This window comes from Lonchura striata, chromosome 1, assembly GCF_046129695.1.
Source record: "Lonchura striata isolate bLonStr1 chromosome 1, bLonStr1.mat, whole genome shotgun sequence".
NCBI lineage: Eukaryota > Metazoa > Chordata > Aves > Passeriformes > Estrildidae > Lonchura > Lonchura striata.
In genome coordinates this window covers 88,947,488-88,968,989 of record NC_134603.1, presented here as the reverse complement: position 1 = coordinate 88,968,989, position 21,502 = coordinate 88,947,488, and the positions used below count along the sequence as shown (strand labels likewise).

The window sequence follows — 21,502 nt, the reverse complement described above, 5'->3', positions numbered from 1 at the left end:
TTTTCAGACAGAGGTTTTGCCACATTTTCCCTTCCCTTTGGATTCCGTAAATGACCAGCTAAGCAGATGAAGAGGCCCCCAAAACACGTACCCAGAGAGGGGAAAGGCTGAAAGCAAGCCCCGAGCTCTTTCGAGTCTGCCGGCTGTCCAGCGCCGGGGGCAGCTCCGGTTCCCCACTGCCGCCGGCACAGGGCGAGTTACCTGAGCGAGCTCGCCCGAGCGCAGGGCAGGAACAGCCCTGCTGCTCCCAGGGGCTGGCAGCCGACACCCCCCGTTACACTGCTCCACGGCACTCCGTGCTGTTTACAGAGGACCGGCGCTTCGTACTCTGCCTCCAGCTGCAAACTCGAGGGAAGCCTTTGGTGGGGGAATGCTGACAGCGAGCGCTGCTGACTAAACGCTTGTGCTGGTGCTTGGTGGGCTGTCACAGCTGCTCCCCGAGCCCTCCGTGTCTCCAGGAAAGTAAGCGTGCTCGGAAAAACAGCGCGTCATAAACTCAGAAAACAAGCTGAAAGCCAGCGTGATCTTACTTAGCATTCTAACGACCCTGATGTCAAAATCCATTAATTCTGTGCAGACTGGGAAAACAGGATGGCAGATTTGTTGAATGAGGGATTGGCTGTGCATAACGTTATTCATTATCATAATTGGTGTTTTGTTTTTTTTTTTTTTAATTGACATCTTGCTACAGATTGTACACTGTACAGACTGTCTAATAAGCTACACTGTGCTTATTAGGCAGTGTATTTTAGCTGCTACTTAATCTTAAAAAAAAAAAGCAATTTGCAGTTGCACTATCACCACAATTTTCTTCCACTTTGAATCCAAAGTTCAAACCAGCAGAATCCTAGTCTAACATCGCTAACAAAAAAAAAAAAAAAGATTCTGTTTCTGTACTAGAATTTTGAGGAGCACATCAACCAAAGAGCTTTCATCTTCCTATCACATTGTTGCACCTGTCAGCTGTGCTCCTAATTTTACATCAACCCAGGTCAGGGCATGTTCACTTGCAAGGTTTGCAAAAGTACAGGTTTTTTAATAAAACCAGAATTCACCATGGCATAGTTTTTGTGAAATGGGTACAGAAGGACACAAGGCTGGCTTGCTTTCGTCTCTTTGGCATATACAGAATGCCTACTCCAAGAGCACAATTATCCCAGTGTTTCCAAAGCCTGAAACAATGAATAGCCCAGATGATGCTGGCTGATTTGCTAACCTGGTGTAACTACTGAATGTGTGCCGTAAGAAAATGGCCACACTGATTTTCCAAATTGTTTGTACTGATCCTGGAAAAATATTTTAATGCCAATGTGTAAGTAGATTTCCTAAAATGTTTATAAAAATATTAAAGTGACATCTAAACTTAACTTCAAGATGCTGGCATGTTTGCCATTGATACCTGGCAGTATTCCACAATCATCTGTGCCCAATAAAATAATTCTGCATAAAATCTTTTTCTATTACAGTAGTTTTCCTTCAGCAGCAGTGTCATTAATGCAGTGAGAGCAACTCAAGGTGGACACCAGAAGCATGAACTGTTCTGCAAAGATACACATTTCAAAATCAATTAACACTTAAGAATCCTGTCTTAGAAGGGACAAAAGCCATGGCAAGGGCAAGTACACTGAACTTCACAGCCCCTCCTTTCACTGCCTCCTCCAGCACATTGCCCTCCCAGATGCCAGCGGCTGGGGCCTTTATATATTTAGCAATGATCCTCTCTTATCTGTCTTCCAAGAACTTGTCCCATCTCCCCTTGACCATCGGGATTCTGTTCTCTGGCAGGAGTTCTCCACCTCTGCTCCCTCTCCTGGGAAGGACAGGGAAAGCAGAAGGTGAGGAATGTGTATTCAAAGGGGCTGCTCTTCTCTGAGGCTCAGTGGTAAGAGAGGTTCATACCCTCTAGTCTTCCACTCCAACATCACTAGCCTTCAGCATTTTTACCAAGTCCTTTGCATCTGAGCAGCACCAGCTAGAAACAGCTCCCTCTTTGAGCATTAAGCCTAATTGTACCGAACACAAGTAACACATTTTTTTTAAATCCCAAGTAAACAGTCTGTATTCTAACACACAACAGGTCTGCACCAATTAAATACAGTATGGCAATATATAAATTACAGGTCTTTACAGTAAATAGTAAAATACGAGAGTCCGCTTATTGTACACAACAATCAAAGAACAGCAGCTTTTCAGTAAGGTCCCAGGTATCTCAATCATTCACTTGCTAAGGAACAAAGAAAAGATACAGCAGGCCATTCACTTCACTCATTTTTTACCATGTTGCTTTACAAATATCCAGAACACTTGTACAGGCATCTACAGTATCTACATGTGGAACAACCTTCTTAGGAATTCATAAGCACCAGACATAAATCCCTCCATCATTTCCATTATTAAAATAAACTTTACAGATTAAAATTACTTTAGCAGGTTCTATTTCATCTTGATAATAAACCAGCAAGTAACAAGTGCAAAGTCTGCAGTCATGATCCATTTACTGCTTCTTTATTTCCCATTTCTCCCCACCCCGCACCCAAAAAAACTAAAACCCCTAAAAAACCCAGAATGTTGTCCTCTCACACCCTTGGAGTAATACTGTTTCTGCAGTCAAACTGCCCAGCTGGCTTTTGCTAACATGTGAAATGCCAGACTCATAGCTTCAGGCATCATCAGTCATTCCAATGCCAAGTCAGCACAGTGGCAGGCCTCAAGGAAGACAAAACATATGAAGCAGTTGGATATTTCAGTGTGCTTAAACATGGAAGGCTGCATGGTGCCCAGTGACTGAAAGGAATATGGCACCAAGTTACCAGTTAAAACATTTACAATAGAAAGATATAAACAGCAAATATGTCAGTCTAAAACAAGTTCTTTGGTAATTAAGAACAGCGGTTGGGTCTTTTTTCCAAAATGGATTCACATCCTGTTTTTTCCTCAATAAAATATCTTTTGTTGTTTAAAATATATCTCCCAAGTTGTTGTGTAACAAATAGTCCAGTACCTCAGTTATCTACAATCAGCTTTAACTGTGTTTTAGTGTGCAGCCATATCTGCCTACTGGCAGACAATCTATAGATACACATTCATATATATATATAATATATATATTATTTATAAAAAATTAGAGAATTAAGTCAAGGACTCTAGAGAATACACATTCCATATGGACAGGTTAAAATGTACAATAGCTTCAAAAATCCATAAAGTTTTCTACACAGTGACGCGTGTAGTAAGTGCAAAAATACTGTGGTTTAGTTAATCCAAGATTTCCTGTTTTCCTGTTTCCTAGAAAAAGCAGAAGCTGCTGCATCTCCTGAATGGCAGAGGACGTCTCCTCCTGTCTTGGGAGTGGCTGATGAGCCTTGAAGCACAGAACTCTTCCGTTTCTCTGAACTGGAAGGTGCCTGAGAACGGGAAGTGCTACTCCATTTCCTTGCGGGAGCTGGTGCTTTGCTGAGGCGCCCGGGACGAACGAAAACACCGTGTCGTGGTTTGCAGTGGAAGTACTCTCTGCCTTTCACAATTCCATCGTGCTTCCCTTCAATGGAAAGAAATGCACAGGATTAAATGCTGGTGCTGCCATTAACACATACAATTGAGGCGATGAAGTGTGAATAGCTTTCATTTTCTGTCAAATAGTCAAGATTGCTCCTGCTGAGTGACAGAGCCAGATGCTTACCATACACTAGGGAGAACAAAACTTGGAAAGGAAGGCTTAAAATGTGACCAAAAAGATGATTTTCTAAAATATTGCTTTGTTAACTAATAGTTTAAAAAGCCAAGCATGTGTTCATTTTGCAAAATAAACTTTGCTTGCAAAGCTCAAAATTTAGCTGGAGACAAATAAGTGATATTACCTGTTAAACTACTAAAAACATATTTTTAAATGACCTGAACCATTTCTGTAGAAGTTTGTTAACACTTGCAGAGCACTGACTTTTTCTGACCCCTCTGAAATGAAGTAACAGAAAGCCTGTGTTCTGGAATTCATCTTTCCCCAGTGGAAAACAATAGATCTCTAAAAGTCACTGACAGCAAACCTATCTGACAAGTGATGCACACTGCTAGTACTGTTCATGAATGTGTGCACACTTATTAAAAAAACATTGTTTCTCTGATCTGTAAAAACAGATGGGTACCAACAGGGAACTACCACAACATGCAAAAGCAGAGCTTTTAGACAATTAAAAATGGATCAGAGCATCTCTACAACCAGAAAGCTGTGATTTGGGTGTATCAGATACCAAGCTTCCTGAAACTGGAGGTACTTCCCATGACTGAACTGGAAGTAATGTTTGTACTATGACTTTAAAAATTGGTCATACTAGCTGCATAGATAACCCAGAACACATTTAGTCTTACCCAGCTGAACATTGAGCTCAACTCCAACCCATATTCCAGCTGAAAAATCCACCGTTCCAACGTATCTCACTGTGCCCATTTTATTACTTCCAACACAGACTTGCTCGCCCACAGCCACCCAGCTTGGCAAGATGTGGGCTTGATCTGCAGAAGCACCTTCTTCACAATCAGAACCATCCAAATGGTCCTTCATAATAAAATCGTCCATGGAAGCATCGGGATAAGTCTCAGGGTCTGAAGGGTCTTTCACCAGTCCAGAACAAAAAGGGCTTTCCACAGCATCCGCAAGCCAGCCGTCAGCTGGTGTTGCTGCAGAGCTCTGCTGGCCTGTGCATGGGCTCTGACCCTTGCCAGGGCCTCGGGGTGACTCCGAGGCGCTCGCTCCATTAGAGGACAGAAGGGAACACAACTGTGGAGCTGCTGAATGGTCAAAGTCCTTCCCATCTTCAACACCCATGAATTCAGTGAAGGAGTGATCTTCCAGAACGTCCATCGTGTGCTCAACTGTCACCTCGCATGCTGAAAATTCGATGGTGTTTTTGCCATCCAAGGAACTTAGAGCTGAGAGGGATCCAGCTCTGGGTAGCTGCTGAGAGTCTCTGTCAGCGGCACTGAATGACAGTGGTACTTGCTCTGTTAAGGCACTGTTTCCTTTCAGTGGTACCACAGGTAACTTCTCTCTTGATAACTCCTTTTCTGATTCTCGACATTCCTTGTTCAAAGAAGATTTTAAATCATGTTCAAGGGATGATCCCGAGGGATCACTAGAGTCCAGCTCCTTGGAGTGACTGGCTAGCTGGTCTGTACTATCACTACAGTGAACAAGCATGTCAGACAGGGTGGCATTAGAGGCACTGTGGGAAAAGTAGCCACTAGTGATGCTGCTAGTGGTAGGACTGCGGGACACCTCTTTCTCAAGAACACGTGAGCTCATGAAGTCTGATTTAGAGGAAAACCACTCCCTGTTCTCTAGGCTAGCATTGTAAATACTGAAGTCAGCAAACTCCTCCGGTACGTAAGGGCGGAAATTTTGAAAATTTTGTGGACTTATCAGTTTCTTATTAATGGCCTCCAACTCATTGTCTTCCTCCTCAGAGTCCTGCAAATGAGAAGAGGAATTAGGATTAGGAACCTGTGACAGTGAGGTTTCCAAAATAAACTAACCATCCTTGATTTTATCTTTCTGAGCATAGAGAAATATATACCTTTAATATTCTTTATTCTCATTGAAAAGAGCTGCTGGAAATGTATCCTATCTACACTGAGCTACTCAATTTTTAGAAAATAAATTCTAAATAGTTCAGGAAATATAAACCAATATTTTATATTGAAAATTATTATTTTGATACACAAACTTTTTTCCCCATGATTTAGACTAATTAAACACACTGAAGGTATTTTATAGGGTTAATTCACTACCTAACAAGATAAACACAAATATGAAGGGTAAAGGCCTTAAGAAGTCCCTGCTGCAATACAGGTTATTAAAAACTTTGGGATGATTAACAACCTTGCACAGTGGGATTTTCTATTAACCTGATATCAGCAAGGCTAAATAATTTTGCTTACCCCAGGTGAACATGTTCAGGATGTTTGAATATACAAGCAAAAAGATAAAATATTACAGCAGATCTTCAAGGAAGCATTTCTATGCACACGTGTTTGTGTTTGGAGGGAAATAGGTGACACTAATCACCCTAATAGAATTTGGAGATGCCTCCCTGATTTTCTCCTTGGTGATGTGTGGGGATCCACCCTGACCAGACCACAGATGTGGCTTTCACAGACTCCATCTGAAGCTGAGAACTTCAGTCTGTAAAGATGAATCTGAGAAGGACTCTGTCAACATGGTAGGGCTGCTCCTCCAAGATAAAATATTGCAGGCAGGACTCCACATGAATGCTTTTTTAAGTACTTCCTTTTTTATATACATCTGTGTCTTCATTTACACATAGATATGCAGGTATAAACATAGGTATATGTATACTCATACATATATAGTAAAAATTGTTAGTTTACAGGAAATGTCTATTAGAAATAATTTTATTTTAGGAAAAATGAAAACTGCTGAAGTCCTTTAAAGAAACTGTAGCCCCCATTATTTCTCAGTTCCTTTATCTGCATCACAGATTTCAAATTCTGATCAAGGCAGATCCTGTGTGATATCTGAAGCACCTGGATATTTTCAGACACCTGCTGTGATTCACCAATGTAAAAGGAAAAGCAGAACAGTTAACCAGATGACCAGAGAATACCAACACATCAGTTTAAACATCCTCTTGAAAATATTTCCTCACTTCAAAATAGCCAAGACTGCTCAAAATAACTTTGTATAAGATTTCCTCAGTTTGCCCATGTCAGAATAATCACAGAATTGTTTGGATTGGAAGGCACCTCTTGAGGCCAATTAGCCCAATCTCCCCTCTGCTCAAGCTGGGTCACCCAGAGCAGGTTGTCCAAGACAGTGTCCAATTGGGTGAGTTTTGAGATCTCTACAACCTTTCTGCACAACTCATTTCCCTCACAGCAGAAAAAGTGTATTCTTGTTCTATCTTGTGGTCATATGGAATCTCATGTGTTTTGATTTGCCTCATGTCCTATCACTGGACACTGCTGAAAAGACTCTGCCTTGGCCCATCAGGTGTTTTTATATATTGATAAAATGCCCCTGTGACTGGTCTCCTTAAGGCTGAACAGCTCCAGGTATTCCAGCCTCTCCCCATTTGTCAGACAGCCCTTATCTGTAACAAGGTCTCATGTCCATTCTTACCATGTTCAAACTCATAGCAAACTCATAGGAAATATAATTCAGTATTACCCATGCAGGATAGACTTTTAAGATTATTCAATATTTTCAATAATATTAGCGATCAATATCTGAAGAGGACATTTCTATTTGTCTAAGTATATCTGACAAATCCAACCACATTTCAGATTATTAATATCTGCTCACGTAAAGTCTCGGTATCCTTTGCTTTCTAATTTTCACAGCACTCTTTCAGAGTTATTTCTCATACAGAATCTGCATGAAGGCTTTAATTTGCAATTATTTATTTCTCTGAAGAGGAGCAATAGTGTTATGAAATGTCATGTAAGACTACTGCGTATTATTTATACTGTTGAAAATCTTGCTACTTACATCTGAAATCCACATTACCTTTGGAAGAAAAAAAATAATACTTCCTTTATTGAGACTATGAATATCCTTCCAAGCACTAAAGCCTTAAGCAAAGCATCTTTTTTGCATATTGCAGGATACCAGTTGCTCATCTCTGAGGGATGTTTTCTCAATCATTCTGCTTACTGCTTCCCTTTTACCAATTTTATTTTTGCAAAACTAAGTTTTGTTCTGTGCAGAACCTTATAGTTTGGGAGTGTTTTTAAACATTAAAAACTAAGAGCTTATTAAATACACTTTTTAAAGTTTGTATATGAAGATTACATATGAACTCCAAACTAATAAATATTTAATGAAAGAAGTATTTCTAGTCAATACTAGTTAAATGTCCCCTTGAGACCAAGAGGTATTTTTATAAGAGTTCTTTATGTCTCCTTTGAAACTTGCAAGATTCCTCATTTGACTGAAAAAACTCCACCTTGGTGGTTTCCCAGTTCAGAATCAGACTGGATAACAGGCTGTAACTAAGAAATGGCAATACAGACATACAGACATTAGTGAGTGATTAGGAAAGGCCAAACAAGTAACCACAGTGTCATTCATGTGCCATTTCAGGGCTATCTGTCATCATAAGTATAAAAGCTAAGCTACAGAGAACCAGTTTTCTAACTAGAACATGGGCTGTGAAAAATGCTGAGATAGGTGAAGAGACATCACCTTGTGACAAACAAAAGATGCCCTTGGTGGAGACAAGACATATTTCCTTACAGAGCTCATCTTAAGTTTCCTGACTGGGAAATTCCAGAAACAAAGCAATTTCAGAGTTTTTCAAATTTCTGTGGATGTGAGATGGGAAAAAAAAAGAAAGAAGGTGCCTCGTACAGCTCAGGCTAATTGGTATAAATAAAGATAAAATCTTTAAAAAACTGGTCAAGAAGCTTCAGCAACTTCCCTGGGATGTAACACAATTATTATAATGAAAAGCAGATTTAAGAACTGGTAACAGAAAGACCACAACAGCAAGAACTAATGAGACAAGACTATACATCAAGTTCTAGCAGTAAAGAAGCAAAATAAGCAGGAGCACAGAGCAGCTTCCCTACACCTGCTTTGCATCTGCATTTTCAAATCCCTAAATTACACCTGTCAAGTAACCTCAACAAGTAAGTTCCCATTTTAGTAATTTAAAAATCAGTAATACTTATCTAGTGGTTGCACCACAGGTGCCTCAATTTTTATTGCCCTCTAGAAGGGTTTCCTCTTAGCAAACCCTCCCTTAAACATGTTAATTTCTGGCAGTATTTAAATACACTTAATATGAAAACATTTAATCTGACCTTAACGTAAGTCACTGTATTCCTATATTATATAGAACGTGCCCCTATATCATGCTGTTTTGATATAGCTGCAATATCAAGCGTGTGTAAGTACCCTCTGAAATTTCAGGTTGAATGCTCTATTTCAGGCCAACTGAATAAAAAATATTTTTTGTTAGCTGCTTTTTCTTCCCCCTTCCTTTGGCAGATGTGTTTTGAATATTGGAATACTTCAGCTTAGTTAAAATATAGGACTCACTGCAGCCCTGAAAAATGGCATAGTCTGAAAAGCCTACTTCCTACATAGATTTCTTTCCTAAAGCGATAAAACCCCCAGAAACATCACTTGCTAAACACAACACCCTAGGCTGTCTGGGCTACAAAAAGTAGCTGTGTAAACCTCTTCCCCACTAGCAGCTGCTAATTCTTGCCTTGTCTCCCCAGGACCCTCAAGGGTCTAAAAAGTCATCAGACAGAGGACTAGATCCAAATGAAAAAATCCATGGTAGTCAAGCCATCACCTGGGTGGATTCGTTCCTTTGACCTGACTTCCTATGCAACCAAACAAAAAACTGTGTGGATACAAGGGAGAAGTCAGTACGAGTCAAGCAGCTGAGAACTGAAAGAACACCTCTTTCTATGGTTCTTTTGGCTACAGCAGGTTTACAGTGTTCAGTGAATCTCATCCCTTCTCTGGCAAAGCCTGGCGGCAGGATGTTGCCCTTTCCTAGCTCTGAAAGCTTCTGTGTATCTGTTGAAAGTAGCACAGGCAAATGCCTGGGTTAATTCAGAGCATGCATGGGGTGGGACTTTGTTTTCACTCAAGGGATTAAAACTGCCCTCAAGTTGCTATGGAAAGTTTTGTAACAATTTATTTTCCAAGGGATGTTTTTTCAACTAGATTTTTTCTTCCAAATACCTACCCATTATTTGTATCAGTGACTCATTGTGAGTCAGCATATCAGTTACCTTATGGAAAATTAACACAATCAAGACTAAAACAGCTGCCACCCAAACCCAGCAGCCAAGCTTCAAATATATACACCAGAACACTCAGGATACTTTGGTCTAGCAACTTGCAAAACAGCATTAGAAATCCAGAACAGGTTTTTTAATGGTTTGGCTATATGGTAGGAATGAAGATAATTATTGAATAGAAGAAAGCATTGCTAGGATTTTGTGGAAAACTGTCCCATAGGACTTAAAGGAAATAATTTGAAGGTTCTGAATTTTAAATCTAAAGCTCTGATTAAAGCAAGTATTTGCAGCCATATTCCACAGCCCCAAACCCAAAACCATCATACAGCAGAAATGATGATACACCTTTTGTTGAAGCAGCAGTGAGAAAAGGATTTAGCAAGTGAAGATTAAAACAAAAGCCCTCCACCTTAATTTGCACCTGAATTATGATGAAGACAGGCTGCAGGTTAATTAAGAGCGGCAATCTTAGTAATATTACTTCTATGTCAGGCAATTATAAGCTTTTATAGTGTACCCACACCTAAATGCACAGTTACTTACACCAAATGGGATCATTCCATTTACTCTGGGGTATAGTCACAAAATCTAGGTAACATACAAGGTATATTAGAGTGAAAACAGCATTGCTCTCTAATCCTTTTCTTGATCTTTTGTGCCCTGTAAATACTACAGCCTCCCCTCTCCCCCCACCCCACAAGACATATGACATATAAACATTAAAACCCAAAACAAAACAAAAACAGAACACCAAACTCCAGTAGAGTTAGTTCCAATGACAGAATACATTTGCAAGCCAGGCAAGCAACTGTTACAACCATAACCTACAATCAGTCACAAGTGGTTATTTCCAACTCACAACTTCTTTTTCCTGCTGGAGTAGTGTGAGTGCCTCAAGCCCACCACCAGGCCTCGAGACAGAAACTGGTACAAAACTTACAATCTTCTCCTCAGGCATGGTGCTGGCCATGCTTCCTGCAGGCACAGCATAGCCAGCACAGTGCACCTGCAATGGAGGCATGCTCTGCAAAGGTTGAGACACAACACACCACACAAACCATGGCTCTGACCATGCTGCTAACTGGGTGCCAAGTCACAAAGGTGTGAAGATGTGATGAAGGTGAAACAGCATTGGCCATACAGACATCAAAATTCAAGTTAATGGGTAGGGGAACTCATGCACTCCTCCCAGAGTTTGTGGGTGAGGAATAGAGGCCAGAATTATAACCACCCCAGAATAGTTTCACAGAATTACATTTTGTCTATGAAAAACACACACCAGCATCTTACTGGAGAATAAAAAGAAAAAGGTGCAAAGGTAGTAAAATAGTTATTGCTACTTTAAAATAGAAGTATCCTGTAATGGACAATACATACTAAGAAGTAAAAAAACCCAGAATCAACAAACCCTGTATTCAGGTAAGAAACAAAATTCCAAAAAGCAAAACTCCACCAGATATAAAGGGTGACCTGAATACTTTTACCAGAGAATTACAAAATTCTGTTACAACAGATGTAAATGATTTTTCAAGTACACAAAATCACTCCAACTCCTTTAAAAAAGCAGGTGGTTTTCAAAGATTACCTCTTGACTAAGTAGAGGTCGGCTTTCAAGTGGGGTCTTCCTTTTATGCTCCTCTTTCACTGGCATTAAGGGCTTGAAAAACTTTGGTGGCTGGGGAGAAAATGCTTTAAAAGGGCTGGCCATTAAAGCATGGGAATTCTCTGCTACAACACCTAGGTAAAAAAGCAAAAATAGTATATTTCAGTTCTTCATATCCTGACTGCAAGATCATATTTCAAAACAACTGAAGGTTAAGCCATGCAATTGACAAAGTTGCTGGCTACAGAAAAAATATCAATATTTAAGTACTTAACCACTGGCTGAGGCATGAAATAATGTAGAGCTCAGTGAGATCCTCAGAAAAATCTGAGGATATCTCAGACAGTATCTGCCCCTTCCATTTTGAGGCTCCAACATTTCTCCTTTTCATCTTGGTCATAAAACCAGTGGGAAGTGTCCTTGAAAATAAAACCGAGGAGCTCTTATGCTTCCTATGTCTCACCTGACCTCTGCCCACAAGACTGCAAATCTGCCCTGTAACCGAGCCAGCCATCCAGAACAGCCAGCATGATCAAAAAGGAAATTATAAGCAAGGAAGCAATGAATAAACCCCCAGCCCACTTTATTTCAGCAATATTTCTACCTGTACTGCCTGGTCAATGTGACCTGAAGGAGTCGAGGCACCTGTGACAAACTGACAGGGAGCCACAGCCGATATCCACATACTATGTAAAGAACCTGTCTAAGGATGCTTCCCACTTTAAAAAAAGCATCTACAAATTCATAAAATAACAGCAGTTGTGTTTTGTTCTTTTGTGTGAGTCTGTGATGCTTTGTTTTGGGTGGTTTTTTTTCCTTTTTTTTTTTCCTTCTACAGTTTTGATTTATATTTAGCACATTCTGTCCTCCTCTTTACCCTCTTTCCTGGATGTCTTATGCATTTCTCCTTTCCTCCCCTATTTCCAGATTATGTTTAGCTCCTTAAGTAGAAGCTGGATAACACATTTATTAGGAATAGAGCACTGGGAATTTAATTTTCAGTTTAATCCAGTAAATAAAAATCCACTAGCATTGTCATTACATATATGAAATCTCACCACTGCCATCTTTGCTCTTGCGAGGTGACTCCCTGGGTAAAGTACCATAGCATGATACATCTTGATAGCTGGAACAACAGTCAGATATATCTAGATGACTTTCAGACCAACCCTAAAAAATAAAAATATATAAATCTGCATGCTGACGCAGACAAAATGTGGAAAAAAAAAATTGGTAAACTCGGGTGGTTTTTTTAAGAGTCAACCAAACCCCACAAACCATAGCTATGTCAATTACTGACTTCAGACAATATTCCTGTCATATAGAAATGCATTGTTTAAAAGGTAATTAGCTGGTCAGAGAAGTAGTTAAAGTTTTGCTCTGTTTCTTACATATGAGTTTATATAATTCTAATATGAAAAGCAGAGAAGGACAATAAGGTTTAATGGAAAATTATATGTAATGGGTGCAGAACTTTGAAGATACACTATGTAAATCAACTGCTTTAAATACTGTTAAAGGAAAATACTATTTCTATTTTCCTTTTTTTTTTCCCAATTCTCAAACACATCTTGCTTCTGGTGGGTATGGGAAATCTGGGAATGTGAGCTGTTTGTCGCTACATTTCCATACCTTGTCATCATCATCACAGGCAGAAAGATCCAGTCGACTACAGGACACCTACAGGACACCAACAGACAGAATGACAAAATGCCTATCTTTTATTTGTGAGATATAAAACCTTGAGGAAACACTGATCGTTTAGTCCTAATAACTATTTTGCTCTCTCTTTTAGGACCATTTTATGTATAAAGACATAAAAGTTTCTGCAGTATGAGTGCGTGAGAGAATACATAAAATGGAAACTACCCCTTATACTATGAAAAAAAGTTAAAGGGACTTGGAGGTAAAAGTAATCTGAACCAGGGCAGCGTTCATCCTGGACTACTTCCCAAATGGATTTCCTTGTAAAAGGAGAAGAGTTTCAACCAACCCTCCCTCTTCCCTGTTAACTTCATTATCTCCTAGTATGGACAATTTTGGGGAGTGGGTTTCACTTCATGGCCACTTCCCCACAGGCAGGTCAGTCCCAGCACAGAGTAATCACTACCATATCCCATTGTGCAAGCCTTACATCAGCACACAGACAGCAGCCCCTGCCCCATCAGTGCTAATGATGAAGGGTTCTTACGTTGTGCACATTTGGAGTGCTGATGCTCCTGCGGATGTTCCTGGCTTTGGTGGAGAGAGCCTCTTTGACAGTCACTGCCTGTGTAAAGAGAACAAAACACTAACAGTAATGCCATGGCCTCTTCAGGAGAACTGAGCATGCAGGATAGGGACTTTTTGTCAGTGTAGCTAACAGAAGCAATCAGGGCTTGCATTCACAAATCTTAATTTGCACACACAACCACCAAAGCTTCTGTCTGAAATTCATTCTGCAGCCTTTGCATGTTCAGGTTCTGAGTACGACATCATTGTCAGCTTTAGTTACTACATCCACCACCTCTGGAAATTTGTATTTCACAGAACTAATTTTATCTTACATTTATCTGTTCAATGCTCTCTAAAAAACCACCCAACAGAAAAAAAAACAAAAAACAACCCAGTATTTTTAAAAGATCCATCATCTCTTCTTGAATTCTCATAATCCAGTGCAAAGGGTGCAAGAAATGCCTTTTCCTTGCCTGTCTTAGCCGTTCAAGGCTCAGAATGTTCTCCACTTGCAGCACACCACGTGTGTATTTCTCAATGTAGGTTTCGCCATCGGATGTGCCTTCATTCTCACTCCTTGCAGCCATCAGTGCTAAGGTCTCACGGTCCTCAATTTCTTCTGTAGCCTAAAGTAGAAGTTACAACATTCAAGGTTTCAAAAAAGAAAGCCAATTGGTTTAGGCCACTTTTTTAGACTGGTTCAATCCAGAAATTAATTTGATTTGGGCATCTTAAACTTAATCAGCAAACCTAATTACAGGCAATGATCCAGGGTTGTTCCATAAAGATGCAAATGATGCTGAAGAGATCAAATTTAGGAGAAGTTTTGAGCATTTGCTGTAGTAAATGCACTTCTAGAAATAATGCATATATAACCTGAAATTGTGTATGTTAAGGCTCAACTAATGACAACTTCCTAGGCAAGGAAATGTAATTTCCTTCCCAAATCTTAAAATATGCAGTGATTTCCCTAGAGTTTAAAGTTTAAGTAGTACTGCAACAAAGTGACAATTACAGGGTTTCAAGACTATTTATGTTTTCATTTGTCCAGTTTGTTTACTTTTAAAATAAATTTTATAGTACATTTACAACTCATACACGCTTTTTTCTATAAAAAGTAATTTATATTCCTGTGAACTCAGATTCCCAGCTATTCTGTTTTCACAAACCTGAACATTCCTCTGAGTACCCTCTATATTTTCCCTGTAGACTTTAAGTTAATGGGCCTTCAAAAATACCTCTACTACAAAAACTTAAACACAGTAGAAGAGAAAATAAAATCCCCACAGTTTTCAACTGTCAACAATCTCACACTGATCTACTTCAGTATATTCACTTTGGCAACCTGCCTCATACCAGCAAAGTAGAACATTTACTTTCTCATCAGTATCACCCACTGCAGTAGGTCAATTTTGTTGATTTCTGTGCATTTGTCAAAGAAATATGGTATTATTTACCTTTGGTATATTGGATACTATTTCATAAGTCACTCCACAGGCATAATATATATTTTTCAAGGATATTCTCCTTTTCAGGCTCTGGGTAAAACTCTAGAAAGAAAGTAATTTTCAGTTACTGTTTTGATAATATTTATGACATCCTAAAAAAATGAAAAGTTGCAATGAAAAATCTGATTATGAAGCCAATCAGAACCATCATTTATTAATTTTACTTTAGCATTTATGATATTTTAAGCATTCTTTACAGCACTGTGCTCAGTATACAATGCTACTAAGTTCAATCAGTTGAAAAATGGACAGTTCAAAGAAATATACCAGTACACAGCTTCACTGCAACCTATAAACATCTAGTTTTCATTTCTCTCTCGTAAGAACTAGGGAGACCAGACTCAAAAAATTAAGCAAAGAGCTAAGAAAACACATTCATTAAATTAAGAATATGAAACAAAGATTAAAAGAATATATAAACTTATTACCTGCTTGTTATAAATGTTGGCTGCAATCCTTTTGCGCAATACCAGTTCCATTGCAGCAGGGTGACTGAGCTGCACAGTAGTCTTCACTATCAAGTAAATTCTCTCATTTTGAGGAGTTACCCTATTGAGGTGCACTGAATCGTGAACAGAAGAGTCCCAGGCAGCAGTGGCTGAAACCTATGCATGTGGATAAAGGAAAAGGAAATCAAAGATACTATTATTCTAACAAAAGGTATAATTTACAATTATTTAACATGGAGTAAAACAATCCCTTAATGAGAGAAACATCACCATCATTGAACAAAGTGAAGTCAAACCTCCTTTTCATAGTAAGGAATTTATCAGAAGAATCAAAAAAGAGGTATTAAGATACTGGGGAAAATAACTATGATCCCAATCCCTGCCCCCATAGGAAGTTTTCACATGGCTGGAGACAGAAAGGAAAGCAGAAGGACTGGATGAAGGGATAAAAATCCTACTGTTACTATATTAGAAGTGTATTAATTTCATTGTAAAATCTTCCTTCTGTGTTGGATTAGATTAACAGCCCAGACAGAATAAACCTGCACCCATTCTGCAGTACTTTTTTTCCTTCCCTCTGCCTTCCCCCCCACTTTGGTGTCCTTTTATTCTGGAAAGAGTCTTTTAAACAATGGCCTGAGTAGATGCAGGATATGGAAGGAATCAGTTAAGAAATTCCAGAATGGATTCAGAAGTATTAATTTCCAACAATTCCCAAAACATACATTTAAAAAACAGTAATTCTGTACTAAAAATGAAAGAATTTTTATTTAAGTATTAAGCTTTGCCTAGTGCACACAATAAAACCTCTTTTTCTCTGAAGAGTTAAGAACCTGCAACAGGAATGATGAAGGGTGAGGAAAGCAGGAAAAGGGATTTTGAGCCAGGCAGTTGAATTATTCTTTGCCAAGAGCTAACACTTGCCATCTCTGAATTAAAGCAAAAGAGCTAACAAGTCATATCCTCCTAAATTCTAAATAAATAGGTCAGAGAATAAAGGCAGCACTAGATACAGATGGTACTTCTAAGACAAAAAGGTAATAATAATAATGATTAAATACATAGAAGTAGGAAATAAAACATAAGAAAAAAGCATTTACACAAGCTAGAGTTGTCAAAAAGGAGGCTTGCTAACAATTTACCTCATCATCACTGTGTTTTATGATCGGCAGATAAAAGAATGGGCTCCCATGCTCCTTTGGTAGTATTGAGTTAACTCCTGATGCATGGGGACCTATTAGTTGTTCATTGGCACTGAGGTCATCAGCTAATGAAACAAATGTGCAAAGAATGAAATAGTTTTATACCAAAGGATATGAATATATAGAGGCAAAGTTGTTAATAAAGGCCTACTCATATTTCATATTACATTTAATCTTACTTCATCTTAGTACTGTGCAGCATTCTGAAGATGATTTCAGCATACAAAATAAATTGAGAATAGCAGTTCTGGCTACATTACGCTTTTTGCTGAACAAACAAAAGGTGTGCAATGATACAATGAACCTATTTAAATATTCTATTTGATTTGATCTTTTGTCTGCTAATTACTACTGATAGTAAAAACAAAAAAAAAAAAAAGAAGAAAAAACAAACCAAAACAAATAAACCATTCCTTGTGAACACAGATGAAATAAGAGGGTATTTCACTTTCCAAAAGTATCTGCTAAAGGAGGTTATTGATGCATTGCCTATATAAATATGTGTAATAGTCCACTGCAGTGCTGGATGTGATAAGGCCTATAGATCCTCTTGTGCTTTATGTTCAGGTTTATTATTAGACTTGTTTCCCAAACAGTCCTTAAATGTGGAGCTAATTCTAGTCTCTTGCTACTTAGAATGTGTATCTGTGTCTTAAGAGTCTGTATCAATATTCTTCTTGCATTTAGAACTAAATACCTTTAAAGGGCCAGGACTCAGATTCTGCAAAAAAAGCTCATTATAATCCTAACACAGTGTTCATTAAATGAGCTATTTAAAACTCTACAGAAATGCCAGTGGAAGGAGCTCTGAAAGCAGTGGGAGATTCTCTGTTAATGCCTTAATGACATGTGAATTTGTACATCAAACACTTACAGGATTTCCTCATTTGCTGTTTGATTCAAACTAAGTTTCCTTTCTTACAATATTTTCTGTTGTACAGCCCATCACTGTACTCCTGTGTTCCCAGACTTTTTATCCTTATTCTAAAATAAATTTGCTTAATTATGCCAACATACACAGCCAGAGGAAAAAGCACTTTACAAGCCATATCAGACAGTGTCATTGCCAGGACTTGTTTGATTTCTTACACCTTTCAAGTCCAATCCTCCATTTAACCATTTATTGACCCACACTAACCCCGATTTCCTCCTCCACAAGTTTCTTAATCTCTTTTTATGACATACCATTCAGATCAAGGAAGAGAACAGGTATATGTGTTTCCATTCCTGCAGGTGGAATCCTAAAACAAAACAAAATGGTAACAAAAAAGGCAATTTCATACCTAAGCTAATTTGGGCAGACAGCTCTCCATGCAATATTCATTAACTGTAACCAATGGCTAAAGCTGTCAGCATTCTGATGGCTACTCTGAATGCCTGTGTGGCACAGACAGCATTTTATTAGCTCACACAGAGCTAAATCTAGAGCTTTGCCAAAACTCAATTCACACCACACAGCATGTGGCACTTACTGGGAGGACCAGAGTTCTAAACATCCTGTTCTGCTCCTTATGAAGTGAACTGGTTGTAGTCATCTCACACATAAAGGTCAGCAACCCTCCAAACAACTGGATATGCAACTACTGGCACTCGTTATATCCATAAACACTCTTTTAGCTATATGTCCACAGCATGCTTTAGGTGGATAAGGGGAAAAACGGCAAGAAAAAAACTATTGCTACATTATTCCCCAAATACTATTGAAGACATTAGTGTACACTTGATTAGAGGAGTCCATTTCTTGTCCATACTTTCCCAAACCTAACATATTGCATTTCTCATTTTTGCATGTCAGCTCCAAAGATCTTAGTTAAAACACAAATTTAAATGAAACTAAAGAGAAATATATTACAAATTCAGATGAAACAGAGAACACATCCTTTGGAATCGGTTTCTTCCCTCTTCATCCTTTATCAATGACATTATCACATGTTCTATAATTCATTTTTCAATCACTCCTTTTCTGAAAGGAATCAAACTACTGGATAGTTTTCTCAACTGTATAGTTGCAAAATACTATATTATATTCAAAGGTGATTTTCAAACCTTGAAAGCTATTTCAAAGCTCTATGTAATATCTTAGCTAAGCAAATCCTTCTTACATTCAGACAGCATCTGACCTTCTAAACTTTCTGTCAGCTGAATGCAGTTTGTAGTATCACAGGAGAACACAGGAAGCTCCAAAACATCCTTAGATTTGTACCCTGCAGCATGCATGGTTTATGTACAAAAAGCTGGCAACTCCAGTGGCTTTTCTGAACATACCAATTTGCAGGGGCACCAGGAATTCCACTGCCTGGTGCTGGAACAAACACTGCATTCCTCTCTTCCGTCAGCCCTACCCACTGTTCCACCAGCCGGGCTTCTCGTTCTATATCATCCTCAGATTTTTCTATGGTGGGAAAGATTAGGATTACAGATGAGACACACTTTTTGTGGTATAGGGCATATACTTATGACAGAGACTTCAAGCTGCAAACCTTGTTTGTTGCTGATCTTTTGGATCTGCTCATCTAAGTATTCTCTGCGTTTTATTAATGCATCAGACCACCTTTCTCGTACACAGTTCAAATCTTCTTCCTAACATGGAAATAGAGAAGGAAGTCACTAGACTATGTGGGTAAGAATAAAAGGACAGTAAATTTCGTGGTAGTTTAATCAGAATTTATATTAAATGGCTTGCACGATGCAGAAAACTTTTTTCCCCACGAATTACATGCACACTGATTAAGTACCTCATCGCCCATGAGGGGAAGTTTATTTGCTTTCAAATCTCAGATTTCAACAGGAGCCTCTGCTGCTGAACAGATTATACACCATGGGCTAATTACTCACAGAGGTGGCAATCAATCTTTTGAATAGCATATGGAAGAGGAAAACCCAGTATCAACAGTTGATCATAAGTTCTCCTGAAGATTAGACAGGTCAATACACCCTCAAACCTGCACAAAATTCCATTGCTAGCAGCTGCTATCAGTGCAATTAAAAGATTTCTCATGCAAACAAAACCCGTCATGCAATCATGCTTTGTGGTATCACAGAAAATCCAGTTGGTTCTTCCCTGTGATATGTCAGGAAGCGCAAAAACAGCCCGAAAGAAGTTAGTACCTTACATTATATTTTTTGAGACTGCTAGGAAACTTAACACATCATTTTAAGGGATGTCAGCATTCTCACCTAACTGGTTTTACTTCTGTTGGACTGCCTATTAGAAAAACGTCTTCTATGTAGAAATCTGAAATTTATTTTACTTTGGGGAGTATTTCTTCTGCTCTTCGTCACCTTTTAAAATAAGTCTTTTATTACACTGTCTAAATTATGACTTATCACACGGGAAAATAGGTTCAAGGTTGGGGTTTGTGCAGATAAAAAAAAAATTACTTCACTGAAGCTTCTGTATCTATCCTCATTCACATCCTCCACTCTCACTCAAGCACTTCAGAAAACTGCACAACATAAAAGGTTATGATATTTTCTTTAGAAAACAAACAAAATATCTTATGCTGCATAATTTGCCTGGAAAAGATGACTGCAGCTGCTGGTTCTTTTCCCTGTGATATTCATCAGAAACTGCTTTCATTCTAAATTAAAGTTTCAAAACTTTTATTCCCATAGCAATTCATGTAGCCAGTTAGGAGAGCTGACTGCAGAGTACTAGAGAAGAAAGGACACTGTAAGAGTATAAAGTCACAAGGTAAACTGAAATAGCAGTGTTGTATAGCCCAGGTAGCCTCTAAAATGCACAGCAGGTGTGTATTTCAAAGCCGCTTTTGCTCGTAAATTTGAGAGTTGCTGGCCATTAGCATTAGCTGTGCCCCATGCCGCAGGATTGACAGCAAGAGCAGCAATACCTGGTAACTATCCATATCACCACCATCATCCTCCTCCTTCTGGTAGGAGAAAATACATTTTGTAAAACACAAAACCCATGCATTTCACTCAACAGAAATTCACAGAAATAACCCAAAACATGATTACCAACATTTCTGCCACAAACTTGTAAAATGTTAAAATCACAACACTCAAATAACTAGTCTTATTAGAGGCAGAAAGATTTTTTAAATTAGACTGTAGCAGGTCAGCCATGATTTGAGTATTAGTGAATATGTTTATTAAAAAAATAAAACAATTAAAATCACCACGGAATCCAGTGCCAGAAAAATGACTGAGCAAGCAGATCACTAATCTCAAGTTTTACAGTTTCATCTGTATCCAAGGTTAGAATTATTTGTGGAACTGAATGCAAACCTTCTTACAAAAGGCACCTTGCTTCCCTGAGTGGCATATTTCACTTGTTCTTTGCTATCACTGTTAAAACCATGCTTTATTTCCAATAGGAATTTGTCCAGTATCAGCTGAAATAATTTATTCTCCTTAAGGACTTCCCTGGCTATGTGGAATAGCCCTTCCACATTGAGTGATGACTTGTTTTGATTCTTATCAAATAACAACTTGGTGCTTTTTGAAAAGCTAAATAGTATCTCATCACATTTCCTCTAATAATTTTTTTTTTTTTTGCTTTTTTCCTCCTCAACTTTCCCCATGTCTGGAAGGGAGGGGAATTAATAGTACTAGGAATCTAATATTAATCACCTCTACACATAAAGGTAAAAACAATTCCCCTATTCCTTCTGTCCTGTCATACTCAGTACTTTATCAGTCATACATTGAGTTATAAGCAAAAAAAAGCAGTTTTAGCACCACAGGCTTACATTACTTGTATTAACCTCAAGCATGTGTAAAACTGCAAAT

The 21,502-nt window shown here is 38.6% G+C and overlaps 1 protein-coding gene across 3 annotated transcripts in view; it reads right to left on the bottom strand.

Moving 5' to 3' along the window:
- Positions 1-2,255: 2,255 nt before the first annotated feature.
- The window catches only part of KIF13A (kinesin family member 13A), a 101,369-nt gene continuing 82,122 nt past the window's right edge, over positions 2,256-21,502 (bottom strand). The window contains exons 26-40 of one of the 3 annotated variants that reach the window (XM_021553345.3): positions 20,602-20,640; positions 19,231-19,330; positions 19,016-19,142; positions 17,936-17,991; positions 16,691-16,815; positions 15,528-15,704; positions 15,049-15,141; positions 14,065-14,217; positions 13,569-13,646; positions 13,010-13,057; positions 12,436-12,547; positions 11,360-11,511; positions 10,715-10,798; positions 4,363-5,461; positions 2,256-3,538 (exon numbers count right to left, since the gene is read on the bottom strand). In XM_021553345.3, coding sequence (XP_021409020.1) covers positions 3,252-3,538; positions 4,363-5,461; positions 10,715-10,798; positions 11,360-11,511; positions 12,436-12,547; positions 13,010-13,057; positions 13,569-13,646; positions 14,065-14,217; positions 15,049-15,141; positions 15,528-15,704; positions 16,691-16,815; positions 17,936-17,991; positions 19,016-19,142; positions 19,231-19,330; positions 20,602-20,640 — 2,730 coding nt within the window. In that variant the 3' untranslated portion in view covers positions 2,256-3,251. The remainder of the gene's footprint in view (positions 3,539-4,362; positions 5,462-10,714; positions 10,799-11,359; positions 11,512-12,435; positions 12,548-13,009; positions 13,058-13,568; positions 13,647-14,064; positions 14,218-15,048; positions 15,142-15,527; positions 15,705-16,690; positions 16,816-17,935; positions 17,992-19,015; positions 19,143-19,230; positions 19,331-20,601; positions 20,641-21,502) is intronic. The other 2 variants (XM_021553325.3, XM_021553332.3) reach the window with 2 other exon arrangements.